We start from the raw sequence: 23,617 nt of genomic DNA, 5'->3' as shown, positions 1-23,617 counted from the left end.
CCAGCATTCAAAATGGTCTCAACAAACCTTTAGACAGGGAACAGTGGTGAAATTGCTGCCAAAGTAAAAGAAACAAATGCAGATAATGAAGAGTTCACTATTTACTCTGAGTACACCAATAAATAAGCTTAATTCACCGAAAATATTCGCTCATTTCTTCTCTCCCACAGATACTCCGCAATCAACTCAATGATGGGAGAATACGTGTGTTTTTATTTGAATTTCCAATATTCATGGTGTTATATGTTTGTAGAGACTTCAATACTGGCACCCCTGCAGAGGTTACAGTACAGCACAAGGGGACACTTAAAAACATACACAGGGAATCAGTCAAGATATCATCAGCTTTTCTCATCTTTCAACTAATAAATCTTACAACTTATTTTAAAGTATTTTGGGAGAACATGTGCTCCTATTGCAAATTCATAAAGTTAAAAGTTCTCCGGATGTGTTAACATGGAGGTAGTGAAGACTGCAGATAATGACAAGAACATTAGAACTGTAGAATTGCCAACCATAGATTGAACACCACAGCCTCAATCTAAGACACCAGCAGGAATCCAATCCATTTACTCAGATGTCTATTTCCAAGTCATTCCATTTGAAGGAACAGTTCAAAGTTATGGTGCAATGCTTTGTGTAGATGTCCCCTTCTCTCTCCCCCTCCCCCCTTACAATAAAAGCTCACAAAGAGTTTCTTATTTCCATTACAACACATTTACTTCACAGGCAGAATTGATAAGAAAATGCTTTTGGACTTTCATACCTACAAGGAAAATAAATGAAAGGAAATGCAACCTTGCGCTAGGAAATACTTACAGCCAATGACTTGGAAAGTCTCTGTCGAAATTCATTCTGAATTATAATCACTATTTCCATATGAGGTATGTACGCGTACCCGTTCCTGAGGAAGGCCTTCCGAACACGGACTAGTTCAAGAACATCAGTAAAAGGGACCTATTAGAGGCAATAAAACAGGCTAGTGGAAAATCTGCAAAGAAAAATTGCTTATAATTGCTCATCATTTATTACATCAGGGTATCTCTGTCTGTGTTTGTTACACCAGGCTTTCTCATATTCGCAACCATTCCACAAATCCAAACTGTAGATTTTAAGCAGTGCTCGCTAAACAGAAGGGATAGGAAAGCAAACTCTGTAATGTCAATTTAAAAGCTGCTGCTAAATTCAGCAAGTGCGTTGAAAATGTCAACATCTAAAGATCAGCAGCCTTCAATTAGTTGAGAAAGCCCTGGCCTTACTGTTAACATAGGCAGCTCCAGCAAAGAAATGCCTCCCCGCCAAGAACAAGGCCAGCAAAATGACCTCATTAAGTTAAATGCCAAATAAAATCTATTCAACTTTCTTAATTTTTATTACCAAACATAGCACTCAACTGACCATAGCTTCTGGAAAAACACCTATCTCATGGTGTTGATCAAAAAATGCCACAGGATACAATCAAGTAAAGTATAATTTCTCTCAATGCACGAGGTGCTTTGCTTGCTTTTATTAACATACAAAAAGGAACTTTATTGTAGCTAGCCAATAGCTAGGGCAGCAGTGGATCTCAAGGTGCACTTCTTACAGAAAATGGTATGAAATAAGCTTATCCAAGGGTTAAAGGCCAACTGTTACAGCAAAGTGAAACTGTTATCTTGAAATTGGTGCTGCTATTTCCTCATATGAGAAACATTCAGTTTTGGGTTTTTTTCCAGTTTTATGTTGTGGAGCACTGATGCTTGATGTATTTAGTATCAGGAATAAGTTATTCTGCCCCTTAGTTCATTCATATCACTGCATATCATCTGTTTCCATAAAATCTATCAATATGCCTTGATCATTTAAATTGACTCAACATCCACAGACTCGAAAGAAAGCCATCATGGGCTGTAAGGTGCTTCCTAATTTTATCCCAGTCCTTGTCAGAGCACACAGTCTCGCCCACTCTGTTCTGGTTATTAATTCAAACTTAAGGCCTCAATTAGCTCACCTCCTTAATTTCTATACTCAAATGAATACAAGTCTCCATTGAGCACATCTACAAGGAGTCCTGCCTCAACAAAGCAGCATCCATCATCAAGGACCCCCGACCCAGCCATGCTCTCTTCTTACTGCTGCCATCAGGAAGGTGGTACTGGAGCCTCAAATCCCACATTACTTGGTTCAGGAACAGTCATTGCCCCTCAACCATCAGGCTCTTGATCCAAATGGGATAACTTCACTCACCCCATCACTGTACTCTTCCCACAACCAATGAACTCACTTTCAAGGATCTCATGTTCTCAATATTTATTGCTTGCTGTGCACAGGATCACTAAGACCTCCTGGGTTTTATGAAAGTTCCACATTGATCAAAGTTCAAAGTTAATTTATTATAAAAGTACATATATGTCTCCATATATGTACAACCCTAGGATTCATTTTCCTGAGGGCATACTCAATAAATCTTTAGAATAACCATAACAGAATCAATGAAAGACCGCCCAACTTGGGCGTTCAAACAGGGTACAGAAGACAAAAATAGTACAAATACAAAAAGAAATAAATAATAATAATAAATAAGCAATAAATATCAGTAACATAAGATGAAGAATCCTTGAAAGTGAGTGCATTGGTTGTGGGAATGATGGGGCATGTACAGTTGAGCCTAATGGTTGAGGAGTTGTAACTGTTCCTGAGGCTCCTGTGAGAAGAAAACATGCCCTTGGCGGTAGGGTGCCTGACGATTGATGCCGCTTTCTTGCGACAGCGTCTCACGTAGATGCGTTCACTAGAAGAGAGCTTCACCCATGATGGACTGGGTTGTATCCACTAATCTTCGTACGATTTTCCATTGTAGGATGCACTCTTACATCCATTTTTGGAAGAGGTTCTGATCAGGAAAGAAAGAACTTCAAGCATGATTCAATTGTAATCTTCAAAGGGGCAGTGGACAAATATTTAAGGGGGAACACTTGTTAGAACTATTAGTTAGAGGCAGAAGAGCAGATTAATTTGATAGGGCTTTCAAAGATCAAGCCAGCACAGTTTAATGATCTGAACAACCTTTAGCTAATTCTGTATAAAACTACAATTTTCCACTTCCCAATCTTGCGAAAACATAATTTTGTAAAAAAAAACACTGCTTTCAAGTAGATCATTAGCTGATTGAGCTGACCATTGAGCAAACCTACAAGGAAGGCCACGCCCCCTCTCAATGCCATCACAAGGCAGGCCACATTGATTTGTTTTTTGTGTGTGTTTGGAATGGTTGTATCTACTGAGTTGTTCTTGCTTGCTAACCATGTAATATTATATCCAGACAGATACAGTCGGCCCTCCTTATCCGTGGATTCAACCAACCACGGATCAAGAAAACCCGGAAGTTCTCTCTCTAGCACTCGTTGTTTGAGCATGTACAGACTACGTTTTCTTGTTATTATTCCCTGAACAATACAGTATAACTATTTACATAGCATTTACACTGTATTAGGTATTATAAGTAATCTAGTACAGGCAGTCCCCGGTTTATGAATGAGTTCCATTCCTGAACCAGTCTCTAAGTTGGATTTGAAGTCAGAACAGGTACATCCAGTATTATTTAGCGTCAGTTAGTCAAATGCTTTTTAGTATGTAGTACATATTTTACATTTCTATGCATATAAAACACAAACATATGTGTTTCAGTAATTAAACCACTGCGTTGCTTAGTAATAATTGTAGCCTTCATCGGGGCAGGGCCTTTCACATGCTCCATTAAAATTGTTCCGATCGTTGACCGACTGTAGCCTAACGCTTTTCCAATGACCGATGGCATTTCACCCCTTTCTGATCACTTTATTACTTCAACCTTATTTTCAATCGTGATCATGATTATTTTCGTGAACAGAAACTGTGCAGATTCAGAGCTGTGCCGCCAGGTCCTAATGTCCACCGCACGATGTTAAATAAAGTCCAGGGTTCCACTGGGTCATAAAGACCACCACATTCAGACAGGTTAAATAAGCGACTTGAGCATCCGCATTTTTTGGTATCCGCAGCGAGTCTTGGAACTAATCCCCGCGGATAAGGAGGGCCGACTGTATTATGAATTGTCTTATCTGTAATAATGGTTCAGTCAAAATAATTTGTAGGGCTCTGACTCAGGCTTGTATTTATGGTAATGTATGGTGACTTTTGCAAGTTTATACTTTAACACAAGATTTTGGTGCATGACATTTCCCCACTTGATTTTGAATTAAAACTACTGCAGGATCCTGTAATGCACTGGATTATTTTGGGATTCTCTTGGTATCTTCTGCATTTATCACCTTGAATTTGTTGGTCTCTTATTATACATCTTTGATAACTTTTTGTGTTAGCCACCTCATCCTGTATTGTCACAACAAACCCCCTTCTGTTTCTAGGAAGAGGTCTCTAACTCTGAGCCTGGCGTTCAACACGTTTTTGTCAACATCCAGCCTGCTGAGACCATGGGTGCATCTTCCAGGGAGGATTAAGCTCTTCCATGGTTAACTTTTTTTTGTGTCTGGTGATAATGTCTTCATTTTTCATTGAAGTTCAGCGGTGTGTACTTCTTATTGGAATTATGATACTCACATGGAATGATGAATCCTGTTTTTGTTGATGACAATATACACTCAGAAGTTGACCATCGTGTTTATTATTACAAATGTTTTTTTTATTGCATCTACAAAGTTTGTCTTTTCCACATTGATTGCTTGTCAGTCTTGTGTGGAATTTCTCATTGATTCAATTTTTTTTTGTTCTACTGTGAACACCTGCAAGAAAATAAATCTCAGGGCAACACAGGACCAGCTCATTAACACAAAAAATATCAAAAATACATAATGAAAGACCAACAAATTCACGTTGATAAATGCAGAAAGTGCCAAGAGAAACCTGAAATAATTCAACACCTTATAGGATCCTGCAGCAGTTTTAATTCAATAGGATTACTTACACAGGCACAATCAAGTGGCAAGCATTGACTAAAATCAAGTTTTAAAAGACGTTTCAAAAAGTCACTGTATCTTACCATAAGTCCGTCTGAATCAGAGTCCGACAAATTATGACTAAAGCAGTATTACAGATGATACAAAAGAGAGGGGGGAGAGAGGGGGGGAGAGAGGGGGGAGAGGGGGGGGGAGAGGGGGGGGGAGAGGGGGGGGAGAGAGGGGGGGGAGAGAGGGGGGAGAGAGGGGGGGGAGAGAGGGGGGGAGAGAGGGGGGGAGAGAGGGGGGGAGAGAGGGGGGGAGAGAGGGGGGGAGAGAGGGGGGGAGAGAGGGGGGGAGAGAGGGGGGGAGAGAGGGGGGGAGAGAGGGGGGGGAGAGAGGGGGGGGAGAGAGGGGGGGGAGAGAGAGGGGGGAGAGAGAGGGGGGGGAGAGAGGGGGGGGAGAGAGGGGGGGGAGAGAGGGGGGGGAGAGAGGGGGGGGAGAGAGGGGGGGAGAGAGGGGGGGGAGAGAGGGGGGGGAGAGAGGGGGGGGAGAGAGGGGGGGGAGAGAGGGGGGGGAGAGAGGGGGGGGAGAGAGGGGGGGGAGAGAGGGGGGGGAGAGAGGGGGGGGAGAGAGGGGGGGGAGAGAGGGGGGGGAGAGAGGGGGGGGAGAGAGGGGGGGGAGAGAGGGGGGGGAGAGAGGGGGGGGAGAGAGGGGGGGGAGAGAGGGGGGGGAGAGAGGGGGGGGAGAGAGGGGGGGGAGAGAGGGGGGGGAGAGAGGGGGGGAGAGAGGGGGGGAGAGAGGGGGGGAGAGAGGGGGGGAGAGGGGGGGGGGAGAGAGGGGGGGAGAGAGGGGGGGGAGAGGGGGGGGAGAGGGGGGGGGGAGAGAGGGGGGGGAGAGAGGGGGGGGAGAGAGGGGGGGGAGAGAGGGGGGGGAGAGAGGGGGGGGAGAGAGGGGGGGGAGAGAGGGGGGGAGAGAGGGGGGGGAGAGAGGGGGGGAGAGAGGGGGGGAGAGAGGGGGGGAGAGAGGGGGGGAGAGAGGGGGGGGAGAGGGGGGGAGAGGGGGGGGAGAGGGGGGAGAGAGGGGGGGAGAGAGGGGGGGAGAGAGGGGGGAGAGAGGGGGGAGAGAGGGGGGAGAGAGAGGGGGGAGAGAGGAGAGAAAGAAAGAAAGAAAGAAACACCAGAAATGCTGAACTGCAGGAGGAAATTGAAAGACTCTAGAACATGAACAGTGGAAATTTGTCACAATTGCTCTTTTTTTCCCACTACTGTGAACACCTGCAAGAAAACAAATCTCAAGGTAGTAAAAGGTAGCATTTGCAATACTGTGCAAAAGTCTTAGACACACACACACACACACACACACACACACACACACACACACACACTTTGTGCCTAAGACTTTTGCAGAGTACTGTACCTTGGTTAAAATAGTAAGGTAGTTGGGAAGGAAATAGGAGCTCGGCTTTGTATCAGTTTAGTGTTAAGTGTTATTTTGTAACTAGAAAGACAATATACAGAACTGAGCAAAAGTCTTAGGTACCCTAGCTATGGGTAAGTAGCCAAGACTTCTGTACGTTAATTGACATACTTTGATAATGAATTTACTTTGAACTCTGAAGTCAAACTCATGAACAAATTCATTATCCTTTGGAGTTACTATGGTTAATATATCCTACTCAAATGATTAGGAATGAGGGCAACAGATCATTTAGGGTTGGATAGACCAATTGGTTATTTTGTAAATAGTGGCCGTGATGCAAATTTAATACTTTACCAGAGACAGGATTCTCAAATTTAAGGCAGGAAAAATCTATGCTCAGTATCCCAACTTTGAATTCAGTGGAGATTTTCAGGTTCGATCAAGAAAATACAATAGGCTAAAATTATTGCTAGCATTACCATCCATGTGATCCACAGAGACTGCTAGATAAGCATCAGACAGCAGGCAGTGGTTGCTGGTATCACATGCACAAATTCCTCCTTGCCTGCAAGGTCACTGAGAATGCTGAAGCAGATTTTATCCACGTGGCTGGCACCTGCTTTCATTTTATTTAAAGGGCCCCGGCCTTAAAGACTCTCCAATAATGAATCAAAGTCAAATTCTTTCACCAGAACAGATCTTCTTTAAACTTTCATAATGCTGTTAAATAGCTATACACTCTGAGGGCAACGTCCTTAGCCCAACTCATCCCTACACCATCTGCTTGAACACCATCTTCCTAACCTTGCCTTATGCAATCATAGCATAGGGACCAGCCCACAAATAGCTCAGACATTGTCTGAGTCACTCTAAGTAAGGAGTCTTAAATTTCTTTATGCCATGAACCCCTACCATTAACCCCAGGTTGGGAACTTTTGCTCTGTGAATGAGAAATTCAGGTTCACAACAAATTTAAATTAACAGATAAAGAATCAAATACAAAGTAAAGCATTCAAAGAACATTTAGGTGAAAGATGTCTACAGAAAACTGCAAAGCCAAGAAATGTTCTCTTTAAATCAAATGTTTAAGAAAGATAGATAGATACTTTATCAATCCCACAGGAAATTACACTGGCGCAGAAGCATTACAAGTACACAGATATACAAATATTAGAAAAGTAAGAAAGAATAACAAATAATATACTTCAAACAGTCTAACAGGAGGGGGCGTCATCACTTCCCCAGCTAGAGGTTGACTTATTATAGAGTCAGATTCAGATTCAATTGTTTATCACATGTACATCAATGATGGTCAAGGGCAAGAATGACCTTATTTAGTACTCTTCGGAGGAGTCTTAACGTAATCCGAAAGTTAAATTCAAAATTTGCAGATGGTGTGACAAGGTGAAATAGGAAATAGTTAAGGTGATTAAAATTAGTTTGCGTATCAACTGGGAAAGATATCGAAGCAAATGAATGAATAAAGAATAAAACAAGGGGGGAAAAGGGAACAATAATGGCCACAAATCCAAAAAAAAAACAGGAAACTGAATGTTAAAAAATGTGCTATTATGTAGAATGCAAAGTCTCAAAAGGAGCACAGGATTGGTAAAGAGATAGTGGTGGCTTACTAAATAGTTCTTTCAGAAGAGCATTCATGTGCAGATGGGTCAAAATGAAGCTATCTGTGCTGTATCATTAATTGAATAAAAAATTAAAACAGACAAATATACAAAGACAAATACTTTGTCACCAGTTGATACTGGAGCGTACAATCATCAGAGTGATATTTATTTCTGTGCTTCGCACTCCCTGAAGTACAAATCGAAGTAAATATAATAAAAATTTAAATTATAAATCATAATTAGAAAATAGAAAAGAGAAAGTACAGTAGTGTAAGTCAGGTCCAGATATTTGGAAGGTACAGCCGAGATCCGGGTCAGGATCTGTTCAGCAGTCTTATCACAAGAAGCTGTTCCCAAATCTGGCTATACATATCTTCAAGCTCCTGAACCTTCTCCCGGAGGGAAGAGGGACAAAAAGTGTGTTGTCTGGGTGGGTCGTATCCTTGATTATCCTGGCAGCACTGCTCCGACAGCATGCGCTGTAAAGTGAGTCCAAGGATGGAAGATTGGTTTGTGTGATGTGCTGGGCTGTGTTCACGATCTTCTGCAGCTTCTTCCGGTCTTGGACAGGACAACTTCCATACCAGGTTGTGATGCACCCTAGAAGAATGCTTTCTACGGTGCATCTATAAAAATTAGTGAGGGTTTTAGGGGACAGGCCAAATGTCTTCAGTGCTGCTGGGCCTTCTTGGCAGTGGACTCTGCTTGGTTAGACCAAGTCAGGTCATTTGTGATATTCACCCCGAGGAACTTAAAGCTTTTGACCTGTTCCACCTGCGCACCACCGATGTAGATGAGGTCATGCAGTCCGCTACTCCTTCTGAAGTCAACAACCAATTCCTTCGTCTTGCTGACATTGAGGGATAGGTTATTGTCTTCACACCATGCCACCAGGTTCTTAATTTCCTCTCTGTACTCAGGCTCATCATTACCCAAGATGTGGCCTACAACTGAGGTGTCATCAGACATTAAAAGTCAGAAGTTTCATTTGAGTAGCTTGGTGGATAAGATGAAGTACAAAGCTGGGTATGAAAAAGTCACATGAAACATTACTTAATGTGAATAGATGCAAATAAATGAATATAAATTGGAGAATATAAACTGGGAAGTAAGGGACCTGATGTCTACCAATCTGACTCCACTGGAGGCTGCCTGTGCTGGGGTTGCATGCGTGTGCATGCGTAAAGGGGCTGGACATTGTGGGCAGGCTATGTTGGCACTGGAATGTGTGGTGACACTTGCAGGCTGTCCCCAACACATCCTTACATTGTGTTGGTTGTAACACAAAACATATTTCACTGTTTTTGATATACATGTGATAAACAAATAAATCTGACTTTGATATCTTTACAATTTCAATGTATTAAAAAGAATGATAAAAGGCAAAACATGGGGGCAATAACAATCAATTCTTTTATTCCTTCTACAATGAGAAAAGGATATTGTGTGGAGTGCACATTGCATGATACAGCTGGATACATCACATCTGTTTCATTACTGGAGCAAATGCAGTTCACCATTCTTTGCTATACAGTCAACTGTCTTCTTGACAAATAGTCTATATTGGTAATTAGGGAATCATTGTAATTGTTTGGGATATTTTGTAGCGAATTAATAAATTCTGAGAAATCAGAATTGTTTGGACAATGCAGATTATGCAATGTTTCACAAACTCCACAGCTAAGCAGCGAAAGTGAAAGTGGCCAGCAGAATATTTCATCTGGTAAGACTCATGAACTAAAGTGATCCTCACACTTGTATTGCAATTTTTATCACTTTTAGATGAACACAGGGAAAGGATGTATTTGTTCCTTCTCCTTCCCATTCTATGTTACACCAGGCTCTGCTCCATATAGTAGCCAACTTCTGGCTACGTCAACACAAATCTGCAATCATCTCAAAATCAACATGGTCCACCAAGATTTGGCAAGCAGTGGATTTAGCCCAAAGCTATCAACAAAGACAGTAATTACTGTAGCCTTTTAGAGTGCTCTGCCACATCTGTATTTCAAACACACCATGTTTATAAATGAAAACTATATTGAAGGAGACAAGAGATACTGGAACTTGCAGAAAAATATAAATAAACGCTGGAGGAATTCAGGGGTCAGGCAACGTCTTAGAGGAAAACAGCTGAGGTTGAGTCGAGAGCCTTTGTCTGTTCTTTATCTTCTTCAGGCCCAATAAAGGGTCTCAAGCCAAAACATCAACAATACCATAATATTTTCAGATTGAATGCCTACAATTGCTCAAGTTTTTCAAAACAAGACAAGCAATCTTGTGCTTCACCTGGAGGTTGGATGAAGACAACTTGGAATAGTATCTCAGTATTTAATTGGGTCAACCATTTTTAAAAGAACAGATTCGCATGTACTAAATTTGCTTTAGAGATTTTGCTCAGGCCATGTTTTTGTATGAGATATCTAAAGGACTTCTTCCTATAAGAAAAGTGCAGAAGCTAAAATCAAACAAAAGCCACATGTGGAAAATGAACTAATGAGACATCATTTTGATGAGTCAAGTAGAAGGGATGATTAAGAATGACTAAAAATTGTTAGCAAGCTCTTCCTTTCAGCTTTACAGGTTTAGTTAGCCTGATTAATAAACTCTCCTCGGGCTTCCAGCTGGTAACTGCCCTGGGACGCATGTTGGAAAACCGCATCAAAGAGCACAGGAGGTGTATCCATTTGGGTTACTCAGAGAAATGATCAGTAGCAGAGTATTGCATTCACAATGGCCATAGGATTCAGTTGGACTGCACAAAACTGCTGTGCCGCGCCAATGGCTTTTGGGAGTGCATGGTGAAGGAAGACATTGAATTTTAACAAAGTCGAAGGTCTCACTCTCTGTAAGAACTGGATTTCGATCATAATTAAGGTGGGACAGCAGAAACCCGACTGGATGTGGACTAACCAATTAGGAGGGACGGATGATGGGAGTACAAATACCACCGGACTAGATATGCCCAGGTACATCCCTGATGAAGGCTGCAGAGTTTGTTTTTAAAATATTGGTTAAAATTGATACCTGTACCCAGCTGGAAGCCCAAGAAGAATTTATTTGTAATACATGTGAGGAAAGCACTAGATACCCTTTTTTTTTTGCCTGATTAGTTTTATTTCCTCATATACAACTGGTGTTGATGGGTACTGATGTACCGATGGGTACTATTAACAGGCAAGTTCCCTTCTGTTGAGCCTACTTAGCCTCAGGCAGAGGCTAAAATGATAATCCACTGGTTTGCACACCATGGCATCAAACCAATCTTGTGGTATACAATGTTCAACATTATGAACATTCAAGATTGTTAGTATCATTTCCAGTACACAAGTGTAAAGAAGATTCTGATGCAGCACTTAAAAAAAACACACAAAATTAAGAACACAATAATAATAATTAAAATACAAATACAAATACAAATAGCTTATATAGATTGACTGCATGTCCATAAAATGGCACGAAGCACAGAATTGTCTGCACATAAGGTGACTGACAGGAAATAATAAAGTAATGGTCATTAGGGGTGTGGAGGGATAGATCAGCCTTACTGCTTGGGGAAAGTGTTTTTTGAGTCTGGTGGTCCTGGAGTGGATGCAATGTAGCCTCCTTCCCGATCAGAGTGCAATAAACAGTCTATGAACAAGGTGGGTGGGATCATTCATGATGTTACTGGTCTTTTTCCTGCACCTTTCTGCATACATGTCTTTGGTGGTGGTTAGGCTGGCACTAATGATGTGTTGGGCAGTTTTGTCTACCCATTGTAGAAACTTCCTAACCGCCACAGTGCAGTTAACATTACATGCATTTAACATTAACAAGAATTCAAAACTAAGCCACTTATGAATGAAGATTTTTAAATGCTCAGTGTGTGTTCTGAACGTTTTTAAGTTATTCTTTCAATTCTGCAGTGTTTAAAGATCTTAAAGCACGTTAGTGTTAGTAGCACATTCACCTAAACAAGCGTAAAGGACGCGGTCTATTAGAATAGATAATCATTCTGCTAAGGAAAGCAATGAGATGAAATTTCTTTATAAATTTTAAATTTCCTATAACCAGAGGTTAATATTGTTTTCCTTTTCTGTGAAGCTAATAGAAAATCTGAGAAGAAAAACGAGCAAGTTAAACAAGAAAAAACAATTCAAGTTTTAATCTGTTCCTCCAGTTGGTATAGTCCTCACCTTGTAAAAGATTTGGCATTCTGTCACGTTTTGTCCAGAGATCTCCAATTCCTTTTCATAGCGTTTTTTTTCCTCTTCTTTAATCTGAAACGAGACAAAAAAAATCATTTCACAGGTTGAGACATTGTTTTGGCACTAACAAATAACAGAGCATTTAACACATCCCAGATTGCTCAGGGCAATGAAAAGGCAATTATCTGAGAAAGCCACCAGTTACTTCTCAAATGACATACTGATCTGAATGATAAATAAATACTCAGATCCGCTGTTGCGAATTCAAAATACAGCCCATCAGTCCATCTAACATTTCATTTTGTTTTCCCCAAATAATGCAATAAGGCCTTGATTCATGAAATTAGAATTGAAAAACTGCGCAATGATGAGAAAATTACTTCTAGAACACAGCAGGTTATTATGAAGTTAAACATACTGAACAAACAGCCTGATCATGGAGTCTGAATTTAATATCAAATTGAACCATTCAGCCTTCCAGTTCATCTTGGTACTGATGATCTAAGATAAATAACAACTTTATCCAATTCTACCACATATCACTCTAAACACAAGAGATTCTGCAGATGTTGGAAATCTTGGAACTCAGCAAGTCAGGCAGCATCAACAGTTGACACTTCAGGCCGAGACCCTGCATTACAGTCCTGCACATCATTTTCTCTGTACAATAACACTTCATTCTGCACACTGTTTTACCAGCTCAGTGCATGATGGCAATGAGTTGATCTCTATAGATACAATGCAAGCATTTTTTTCTACTATATCCCAGTCATTTCAAATATATCTAAATTTCACAAAAAATTCCTCATTGCATTTGTTGGTCATCACTCCTTTCAGGATCCAAGTCAATAACCACACAGCATCTACCTCAAAATGCTTACCCTCTCCATCCTTGTTCCGGAGAATCACAACTAGCTTTTGTTCAACAAGCTGATTAATTCCCTTCGACTGCTCCTCCCTGCAGGTTTATAATTCATTCCTATGATACATTTCCATTTTGACAGTGAACACCAAATCATATACAACTCAATATTGTCATGTCACACATGGAAATACTGGAATAGGCTAGAACCATTCAACTCATGCTAGCTTGTCGTCATGGCTGAGCTATTCCTAACTTTACCTATCACTTGGATTCTGTATTTCTTACTAACTTCTCTCAAACAAAAATTCTATGTCATAAGATATAGGAGCACAATTAGGTCATTTTGGCCCTTGGAGTCTGCTCCACCATCCAATTATTGCTGATATCTTTTCAGCTCCATTTTCCATCTACTCCCCTTAACCTTTAATGCCCTTACCAATCAAGAACCTAGGTGGCACAGTTGTGTAACAGAGTAACGCTTTGCAACACCAGTGACCTGGAGTCAGGTGCCAGAACTGTCTGGAAGAAGAACGTACGTTCTTGCTGTGATTCTATCAGTTTCTTCTGGGTTCTCCAGCTTCCTCACACATTCCAAAGACGCAGGGGTTAGAAGCATGGAAAACCTGCTGCACAATACAGGCCCTTCGGCGCACAAAGCTGAGCCGAGCATGTCTAGGTCACAAAGCTGTAATTGGGCAGTGTGGGTTCTTTGGGCCAGAACAGCCTGTTACCATGCTATATCGCTTAATCAAAAAAAAACACATGAAACTGCCTTAACTATGCATCATGGTCCATTTCAGTTTTAAAGAAATGTCCTTTTATTCTGAGGCTGTGCCCTCAGATCTTCTACTAAAGTAAAATTCCTCTCTACATCCACTCTATCCAATATACTGTATGCCTCCGAATATCCAGTAGTTTTCAATGAGATCTCCCCTCATTCTCCTGAACTATATTGAATAAAAGAGCAGAGACAGAGATGAGAAGATTCATAGTTCCATGCTAATGATCTCTAAATCCGGTATGCATCAACCTGAAATATTCACTGTTTCTCCCTTCACAAATGCCACCAGAAATGCTGAGTAACTCAGTATTTCCTTTTGTTTTAAATTTCAGATTTCTGGCATCTGCGCTTTTCCACTCTACATAAAAAGTTCACTATTCATATGCATTATAGTGATATATTACATAGTTTTAAAAAAACTACAGGCTTAAACATAGCAAAAAAAAAGCAATTTTCACATTTGTCTGAGAATAAAAGGTTTCCAAAGTCCTAACTCAAAGCTGACAAAGGTAAAGCTTTCTTTACTGATTCTGGTTGGAAGATCCAATATTAACATAAAGTTCAAAATAATACTTTAGAAGGAATAATTTGTGCAGTTTAAATAGATTCAAATATTGCCGTTTTTGGTTACATTTATTAACAATGCAATTTTTTTTAACACGTTTGCAATAAATTGTAAAATAGTGCAGTAATCAGCAACTCCAACACAATGCTTCAGTTTACATTTGGAATTAAACCTACCATGTTCTTTCCCCTACAGCTTAATATTGCTAATCAATTAGTAGTGTCTGCAAAATCATTAGTGTATGGTACTTTATAGCCTCTGGCTTTTACATCCACTTCAATAATGTCATTTCTGAACCACTGTTCCAATTTCTCAAACTGCAACGATGGCAATGATTATGCTGTGACTACTTACATGGCAACTTGCAGTTATATGCTGCCTCCAACAGAGCAAAATATAATAGAGGCTTCACAGAAGCGTCAAACAAAAAAGCTGATACCCAACCACTTAAGGAGATGTTGGGAAAGATCAGTAAGAGTTTGGTGAAAGAGGTAGAAATTTTAAAAATACAGAGGCAAGGTGTTTGGAAAACAATTCTGGAACTTTGGATTTTAGTAGCTAAAACCATAGTTGTTAATAATGGAGAAATTAAATTCAGGAGGCCACAAGACCAGAATTAGACTAGTTCAGATGTTTTGAATCGGTGGGGCAAGGAGACACAATAGCGTAGGGTAAGGTTGCAGTGAAACTTTAGAGAATGAGGAAGAGGAATTTCGAACTTTCAACTCAAGACATTCATTACATATAACCAATTTCAAATCAACAACCTCAACCATCCCGTCAGCAAGATTTGTTTTGGCTCAGATCAGCCTTCCATCGTTTAATAATTACATAGAGTCATAAAGCACTGCAACACAAACAGCCCATCTAGTCCATACTGAGTTATTATTCCGCTCAGTGCCCTCAACTACACCTGAACCATAGCCCTCTATACCCCTTTTAATCCATATACTCATCCAAATACATCTTTCCATTCTTAGTCCTTCCCTTCTGTCTCTCTAGCTTATCACAATCCTTTGCTTCCATTTGTTCTGTATTTGTTTCCTGTAAGCCAAGTCTCTAAGAGATCATCAAGTCAGCTGTTTCTCTTTCCACAAATATTACCTAACCTGACAAGCATTTTTGAAACACTACAGTGAGTGGAAATTTGAAGTAAAAACAGAAAATGCTGTAAACGTTCACCAAGTCAGGCAGCATCTCTGGAGGGAGAAACAACATCCCAGGTCAAAGACTCTTAAAGCTTTTATTCAATTGATGGTACAAACATAGATTTTTCTAACTTCTCCCTCCCCTTCTCTCTTTTTTCATTCCCTATTCTAGTTCCCCTCTTACTCCTTCGCTTCTCCTGCTCATCATCTCCCTCTGGTGCCACTCCTTCCCTTTCTTCCATGATTCACTGTCCTCTCCTGTCAGATTCCTTCTTCTTCAGCCCTTTATCTCTTCATCTTATCCCTCCCCAGAGTCTTACTTCATTTATCTTCCTCCCACCCACTTCCACACGCATCTGGTTTCACTGATCACCTCCCATCTTGTACTCCTTTCCCACACCCCACCATTCTGGCTTCTTCTCCCTCCCTTGCTGTTTATTCCTCACTACAGATGCTGCCTGACATACTAAGTTTTTCTAGCATTGTGTGTGTGTTGCTCAAGAATTCCAGCATCTGCAGAATGTCTTGTGTTAATGAAAATGGCTTTATCCTAACGTACATTAATAACACATAGTTTTAAAATACATTCAGAACTGTTGAAATCTGAAATATCAGCTTTAGAAGTACCACCTAACTTTAATTGAACAAAAATTGAATAAAACTGCAGAGTGATTGACAGGTTAGTACCAACAAACAAACAAACCATAAGTTGGGCCTGTTGTTCAAGTTGGTGAAATGCCTCACGATTACCCGCAATCTTATTTGGAGTAAAGATATATTACAGCCTAAAGCAAGTGTTCAATTGAACACCTCATCTATGAAGCCTCATGGGACACGCTATTATGTTACAGAGATTATATGGATGCAATTGTTTGTTTCCCATTTTTAAATTTGCTCAATGCCATTTACAATGTCCTCATTTGTGGAAACCATTGATAAACATCTATGGTAGCCAATAGCACCAGCTTTACAAACAGGAGAGGAGCAAAGTAGTAATGCTGCCCCGAAAAGAGTGGTTTAATAATTCATTCTATTTCCTGTGCAAGATCAATATTTGAAACATTATTGGATTTCTGCTCCACAAGAGCATCCAGTAGCTTCACTAGAAGAAAACCTGTGCCCAGAAGAGAAGCGCAACAACTAATTTTTCTCATTGAAGTTTCTATCAAATCTTAATCCTTTAACTTACACATGAAAACTTATGGGAATAGAAATAGCAACAAAAGTTTACTTTCAAAACAAACAACTGGAGCAAAAGGGAGTTATTGGGAAAACAGCAGAGTGGGACTGAAAGGTAGTAATCTCTGGATTTTTCCTTGTGCCACGCACTAATCAGGACAGGAATAGGATGATGGTATAGATGAATGTGTGGCTGAGGAAGTGGGGCAGGGGGCAGGATTTCAGATTTTTGGATCATCAGGATTTCTTCTGGGAAGGTATGACCTGTACAAAAAGAACAGGTTACATCTAAAGAGGACCAATATCCTTGTGGGCAGGTTTGCTGGAGTTGTTGGAGAGGGTTTAAACTAAGTTGGCAGGGGTATGGGAACCAGAGTGATAGGGCTGAGGATGGGGCAGTTGGAATACAGTACTGTGCAGAAGTCTTAAGACACCCTCGAACTTCTATACAAATTTTGTTTTAGATGTTTATTTTTTGATTCTGCATTAACGTGTCAGTAAAGAGCAAATTTTAGATTTCCAAACATTCATTCTCCAAAAATTAAATATGAGAGAAAATTTTGTATTTTGTTAAAGTAACATATTAATTAACTGACCACTTTTCAAATAAAAACTTGATTACTTTGTACATATATTGCCCAGTTTAACCTTCAAATCAGCATTTTTTTAAAACACCATGTCAAGATTGAGCATAGAAACAAGACACAAGGTGGTCAGCCTGCATCAGCAAGGTTTCTCCCAAGCAGAAGTTTCACAACAGACAGGATGTGCTGGCCAAGCTTTTCTGAAGAAGTACAAGGCAAGGGTGAAGACCAGAAAGAAGCACAGTGATTGGCCATGGAAACGGAGTTCAGCAGACAAAAGATACATCAAACTGACGTTCCTTCTAAACCAGTAGTAGTCCAGCATTGTTATCAGCTCTGAACTCATAGAAACCACTGGAACCCAAGTACCTTCCTCTACAGTCTGGAAAAGTCTCGTCAGAAGTGATCTTCATGGAAGAGTTGCTGCCAAAAAGCCATTCCTCCGAAGTGGAAACACCTTCACCTAAGCACAAAAACACCAGGACTGGGGAACTCAACAATGGCAGCAAGTGCTCTAGACTGGCGAATCAAACAGAAGACAGTTTGTCCATAGAAGAGTTAGAAAGCACTAATGGATGAGTGCTTGCAGCCAACAGTGAAACAAGGCTGAAGTTCACTGCAGGTTTGGGGCTGCATTTCTGCAAATGGTGATTTGCCCAGAATCCTCAATGCTGAGAAGTACAAGCAGATTCTCATCCATCACACAATACCATCAGGAAGGCGTCTGATCAGTCCCAACTTCATTCTGCAGCAGGATAATGACCCCAAGCACACAGCTAAGATCAAAAAGAACTACCATCAGCAAAAAGAACAAGGAGTTTGCAGCAGACAATATAGTCTCCACAGAGCCCTGAGCATCATCACAGAGCATCATCATCAAGGCTATTTGGAAAAACCTGGAGAGACAGAAACAAGCAAGAGAGCCAAAGTCTGCAGAACTGTGCCAAGTTCTCCAAGACGCTTGGAACAATTTAGCAGACTATTTTCTTATAAAACTGCACAAAAGTGTACCAAAGAGAAATGATGCAGTTTTAAAGGCAAAAAGTGATCACACCAAATATTGATTTGAATTTGCTTTTTCACTTCATAGTAAAATTTTTGACATTTAGAAACTTAATTTTTCAGTTTTTGAAAGCATCTTCGCTTTACAGAATTCTTTCTACCTGTGCTTAAGGCATTTGTGCAGTACTGCATTTCGTTAAAACTTAAGCTAATTGGGACAGCTGTTTAATTGGGTCAAAATGTATTCACCCAATGTGTCCCAATTAACTGTATTGAGAAGCAATTTCAAACCCACCAACTTCTGCACCAACTTTTCTGGGTTTAGGACCATCAGCTCAAATGAAATACAACTCTGTCTGATTTTAAAAGGAATGTCAAACAGCAAACAATTATGCATCTAACATTATGCACCACAATCCAAGAACCATTTACACACAAAGACTGTTGCTGCTGTTCCTGATTAGTTTTAGGACAAAAGAACCATCTCTTGGAGCCTGCCAAAGCACAAATATCTGGCTCTAGTTTATTTCACAAGACAGAGGAAGCATAAAATGAAAGGTTTCAATCCTTACAAGTAGTAATTTCAAACATTACTACAGATTTTAAGCACTTAAATTTAAGCCAGATCAAAGAAAAGTGATACAGCATGTTCATAGCGAGCCCAAGCAAGTATTGGAACTTGCAACCAAAAAGGTTAGTCAGAAGTAGGTTCTAAAGTGCTTCTGTAAGCAGTAAGAGAACTGCTGCAACTGGAGAGATCTGAGCAAGACACTTTAGAATATCGGAGTGGTGCAACTGAAGAAGAGTGATCAAAAGCGACGTAAATAAAATTGAGATGTACAAGAGGCCTGCAGAGGATGACAAGGCTGAAGAGCTGGGTTTTTTTTAAAGCCATGAAAGAAACTGACTCAGCATGAGGCACACAGATGATTTGGTAAAGTCTTGAAATTAAATAGAGCAATTTATGTTTACATAAATTTTGTACTGGCTGAGCTGAAATCATGAAATTAGACTAAAAACTTTACCAGTACATGATAGCAAGAATTCAAAAGATATTTCAAAATCCTCAAATGTTGCACTTGCTGAGGTGAAATTATGAAATTAAATTAAAATGACTACTGGCAAATAATTGCAAGAATTCAAATATTTTAAAATTCTCAATAAATTTACATTTTATTGAGACATAAACTTGAGGGAAAGTGGTCCTTTCACAGCTGGATTATGGATTGGTTAGCTGTGGAGAAAAAAAAACTGCCATCTTGAATGCAGTTGCTGAGTTCCTCCAGCATTGTGTGTTATTTTGGATTCCAGCATCTACAGAATTTCATGTTTAAAATAATTTTGTCACAAATTTACATTCCAAAATACTGCAGACAAGGACATTCTTTTTAATTAGTCACCGTTGTCATGCAAGAAACTCAATAGTCAAGTCATACTCAAATAACTTTAATGGGGGGAAAATGACAAATAAGCGGAACAGCAATGTGTACTTTTTAAAATGTTAATGGAAGCAAGTTTAAAAACAGTAAAAGTAATTCAAACTTTTTTTAAACTCAAATAAATAATAACTACATTTGCTACAAAGAGCTGAACATTTAAAGTTCAGAGTATATTATCCAACTATGAAAATCATACACAACCCTGAGATTCATCTTCTTGCAGATAACCACAAAACAAAACAAACAACACCTAAAAAAAACACACAAAGACCATCAAACATACAAGGTACAAAATAAAAGAACAAATCATGCAAACAATAAACACATGTAATGCCCTGGTTCACACAGTTCATATTTTATTTCTGTTGTGCTTTTCTCATCTGTGTAAGCTGCTTGTTTGGGTTACTGTTGAAGATAAGAGATGAGAGAAATGTGTGCCATCCAATGGGGATGAACGGATTCAGGGGAGGTTTCTCTGGTGAGGGACACCAAGGTTCGACTTGGGGCTTTTGAGGGGGGAAAAGAGAGAAGACGCCCCAGAGAAGGGTTCAGAGGAGTCAACCTGGAGTGGGGCCAGGATTCGATGAAGCCCGGGGAGATCAAAGGAGGATTGACAAAGGGAAAATTGTGAGCTCCAACTTGTGCACATTAGACTTTCAGTTAGAATGGGCCCTTTTCTTTTATTGCTTTTTCTTAACTAACCCTTCAGACAAATTAAGAATTATAAAGCTAAATCTTTTAATTGTATGCAGTGCACTGTCTGTTATTTCATGGTACTGATTTGTAACAGGGTAACAAATCACTCAACATCCACACAAACAGGGGGATTTGGGGGGGGCTTGCACTTCAATCCCCCACGTTTGGCGGGGCCTGAGGGTGTCCTTCCTAGACTTGCGCAGCCAACGGAAACAGTGGTACACACATAATACACAAATCCATCCCAACATTCTCCCACACACTTGATCATTAGGCAGGCAATACACAGTCAGGCAATTACAAGCTAGGGAGGACCAGCTTACAATAGTTCAGAAATGTACTAACTGTAATCTTATAAATCCTCCATTAAGTGATGTATTAAGTACAAAACACATAACAAAAGACAAAACACTGCTCTTCACTAGCTAGTTCACTGAAGCTTCAATTCAGTGTTCGAAAACCCATTCGTCTTACCAGTTGATTCTACAAGTGAAAGTGACCCTCCATTTGGCCGGTCCGACTCTCCACACAGCCACCCCCAACGCTGCAACAATGCTGGCCCGACCCCCCGCAATACAGATGCACAAATATGTAAATCTGTATTAGGATATCAACTCTGATTATGGCCAATGCAATAACTTTAGTGTAACCTCTGAATAAAACTGACATGCTCAAAATGAAAAAGCAGCAGTTTTTGAAAAGGCAACATACACAGAACGCTGGAGGAACTCAGCAGATCAGGCAGCGTTCATGGAACAGAGTAAACAGTCGATGTTTTGGTCCTTGTTCTCATGTGAACCAATGCAATCTTAGTTTTTAATATCCACTCCAGTTGACAGTGAGGACCAAACTGTTTTAATGCCCATTCTTTAAATGTCATGCTATCCAGAAAAGAACACCTCTAAATTAAAACCAATTAATTCTGGCCAAAAGGTTAGAGTTCAAATTACATCTGGCCTCAAAATTACTCCATATGTAGATCAGTGCTGGACAAGAAGAGTTGAATGGCTTGAATAACATTTGGCTCCTGAAAGCCACATTTAACAAATCTCTTCTTTAATTTATAGAAATAAACTGCACAACTGGGCTCTTCAAAATAAGCTAATTTTAAAAATCAAATTATACTCCAATGCATGCTATGTTCTTGGGCAGTTATGGGTATTCCCCTGGTCCAGTCAAAAAAATCAATACTCAGAATTATTATTCACAACTTTCATGAGGGAGGAACCTAATTTACACTGTCAGGTGCAGAATGATTGGAAAATGTATAGAAACAAATCATTTAGCTGACATTATAAGGTTCTAAAACTTCAGCTACACTCACAAATTGCTGGAGGAACTCAGCAAGTCAGGCAGCATCAATGGAGGGGAATACATAGCTGACATTTCCAGCCAAAACCCTTCATCAGAACGGGAAAGGAAGGAGGCAGAAGTCAGAATAAGAAAGTGTGGAGAGGGGAAGATGTACAAGCTGGCAAGTGATAGGTGAAAGAAGATGGGGGGGGGAAGTGGGTAGGCAAGCGGAGGGTTGAAGTAAGAAGATAGGTGGGAGAGATAAAAGGTGGAAGACAAAGGAATCTAATAGGAGAGAACAATGAACCTTGGAGGAAAGTGGGGCGGGGGGGGGGGGCAGGAAGGAAGCAGAGGAAGGTTATAGGCAGGTGAGGAAAAGAGAAAGCATAACCAGAATAAAGAGCAGAGGGAAGGGGAGAAATTGCGCTGCATCAGTGCAATACACAAAACACTGGAGGGACTCGGGAAGGTCAGCCAGCATCTATGAACAAAAGTGGACAGTCAACATTTTAGGTCAACCAAAACTTTGACTGTCCATTTCTCTCCATGGACACTGACTGACCTGCTGAGTCCTTCCACTGGGTTTGCTCCAGATTCCAGCATCTGCAGTCTCATGTGGCCACTCCATAACACCCTTCTTCCAGCTCTGCTTCTCTCATTCTATCAGCTCATATATCCCCCTTCATGTACAGTACTGTGCGAAGGTTTTAGGCACATACATATATAGCTATGGTATATGATATCTTTCCAGTTACTAAATTATATAAAGCTAGGTGTTTCCCAACTACCTTCCTATTGTAACCAATATAGTCCCAAGCAAAGGTTTTAGACACCCTAGCTACAGTATTGTAGCTTCTCTGTGAATGTATTATTCTATCTCCCTCTACTGTTCCTAGTTCTTGTGAATTCCACATTCTAATGATGTCTATCTAAAGCAGTTTATCTGGAATACTCCTTTATACTGTACTTACAGCAATCAGCCCATCACATAAAGACACTTCATGAAAGAACCGTTCAAAATCTTCCCTTCTCCAGAGATCTCTAGCCAAATGTACTTTTCTGAGCAATTCTAACCTTAACTTTGATACCATGCTTCCAAACCTATTGTGTAATTTCTCCCATGTACCAATTTATATTTTGTGTTCAGTGCTGTGATATTGCCAAGAAATGTATTTGCTTTACAAAGCTACTGCTCTAGGGAAGAACACTAATTAGTCATCTAATTTTTTTTTTACAACAGCTTCATTAACTCACATCTCCATTTTAACAGTTAGCGAGTCTTGCTCCAAATCCAAACTGTCAGAATACTTTATTTGAGAAAGTGGTTTTATTGTTACAAAGAGATTAATAAGTCAATTTTTAAAAACTTTCTTTTTGGGCCAAAGCATCCTATAATGGCAACCTCCATTTCCAGCCCAAGTCAGATATGTCCTATTTCAGTGCCAGAAGGATGAACAGATACAGTACAGAAAGAAAAAGATACCACTACAGATGTACCATGGAGAGTACTTTAACTGGCTGCATTGCCATCTGGTATGGAGGGGCAAATGCAAAGGATCAGAAACAGCTGTAGAAGGTTGTAAACTCTGTCATGGGCACTGGCCTCCCCACCGTAAAGAACATAGTCAAAATGTGGTGCCTTATAATGCAGCGTCCATCATTAATGACCCCAACCTCCCAGGACATGCCTTCTTTTCATCACTTTCAGGGAGGGTGGACAGGAGCCTGAAGACACACACTAAACATTTTAGGAACAGCTTCTTCCCCTCCACCATCAGATTTCTGAACTGTTCATCAACCCATGAACACTAGCTCACTATTTTGCTCTTTTTTGGCTCTACTTATTTTATGCAATTTGTCTTTTTTTAAGATATCTCACTGTACTACTGCTGCAAAACAACAAATTTCACAACAT

The 23,617-nt window shown here is 40.3% G+C and overlaps 1 protein-coding gene across 2 annotated transcripts in view; it reads right to left on the bottom strand.

Moving 5' to 3' along the window:
• prim2 (DNA primase subunit 2) overlaps positions 1 to 23,617 on the bottom strand; it is a 249,198-nt gene that overhangs the window by 206,477 nt on the left and 19,104 nt on the right. Inside the window, exons 5-6 of one of the 2 annotated variants that reach the window (XM_059982273.1) lie at positions 12,139 to 12,222; positions 820 to 957 (exon numbers count right to left, since the gene is read on the bottom strand). In XM_059982273.1, the coding sequence (XP_059838256.1) occupies positions 820 to 957; positions 12,139 to 12,222 (222 nt within the window). The remainder of the gene's footprint in view (positions 1 to 819; positions 958 to 12,138; positions 12,223 to 23,617) is intronic. The other variant, XM_059982274.1, reaches the window with a different exon arrangement.

This window comes from Hypanus sabinus, chromosome 10 (genome assembly GCF_030144855.1).
Source record: "Hypanus sabinus isolate sHypSab1 chromosome 10, sHypSab1.hap1, whole genome shotgun sequence".
Taxonomy (NCBI): domain Eukaryota; kingdom Metazoa; phylum Chordata; class Chondrichthyes; order Myliobatiformes; family Dasyatidae; genus Hypanus; species Hypanus sabinus.
Note: the sequence above shows the minus strand (reverse complement) of the source record. Positions and strands in the feature narration are given on the sequence as shown.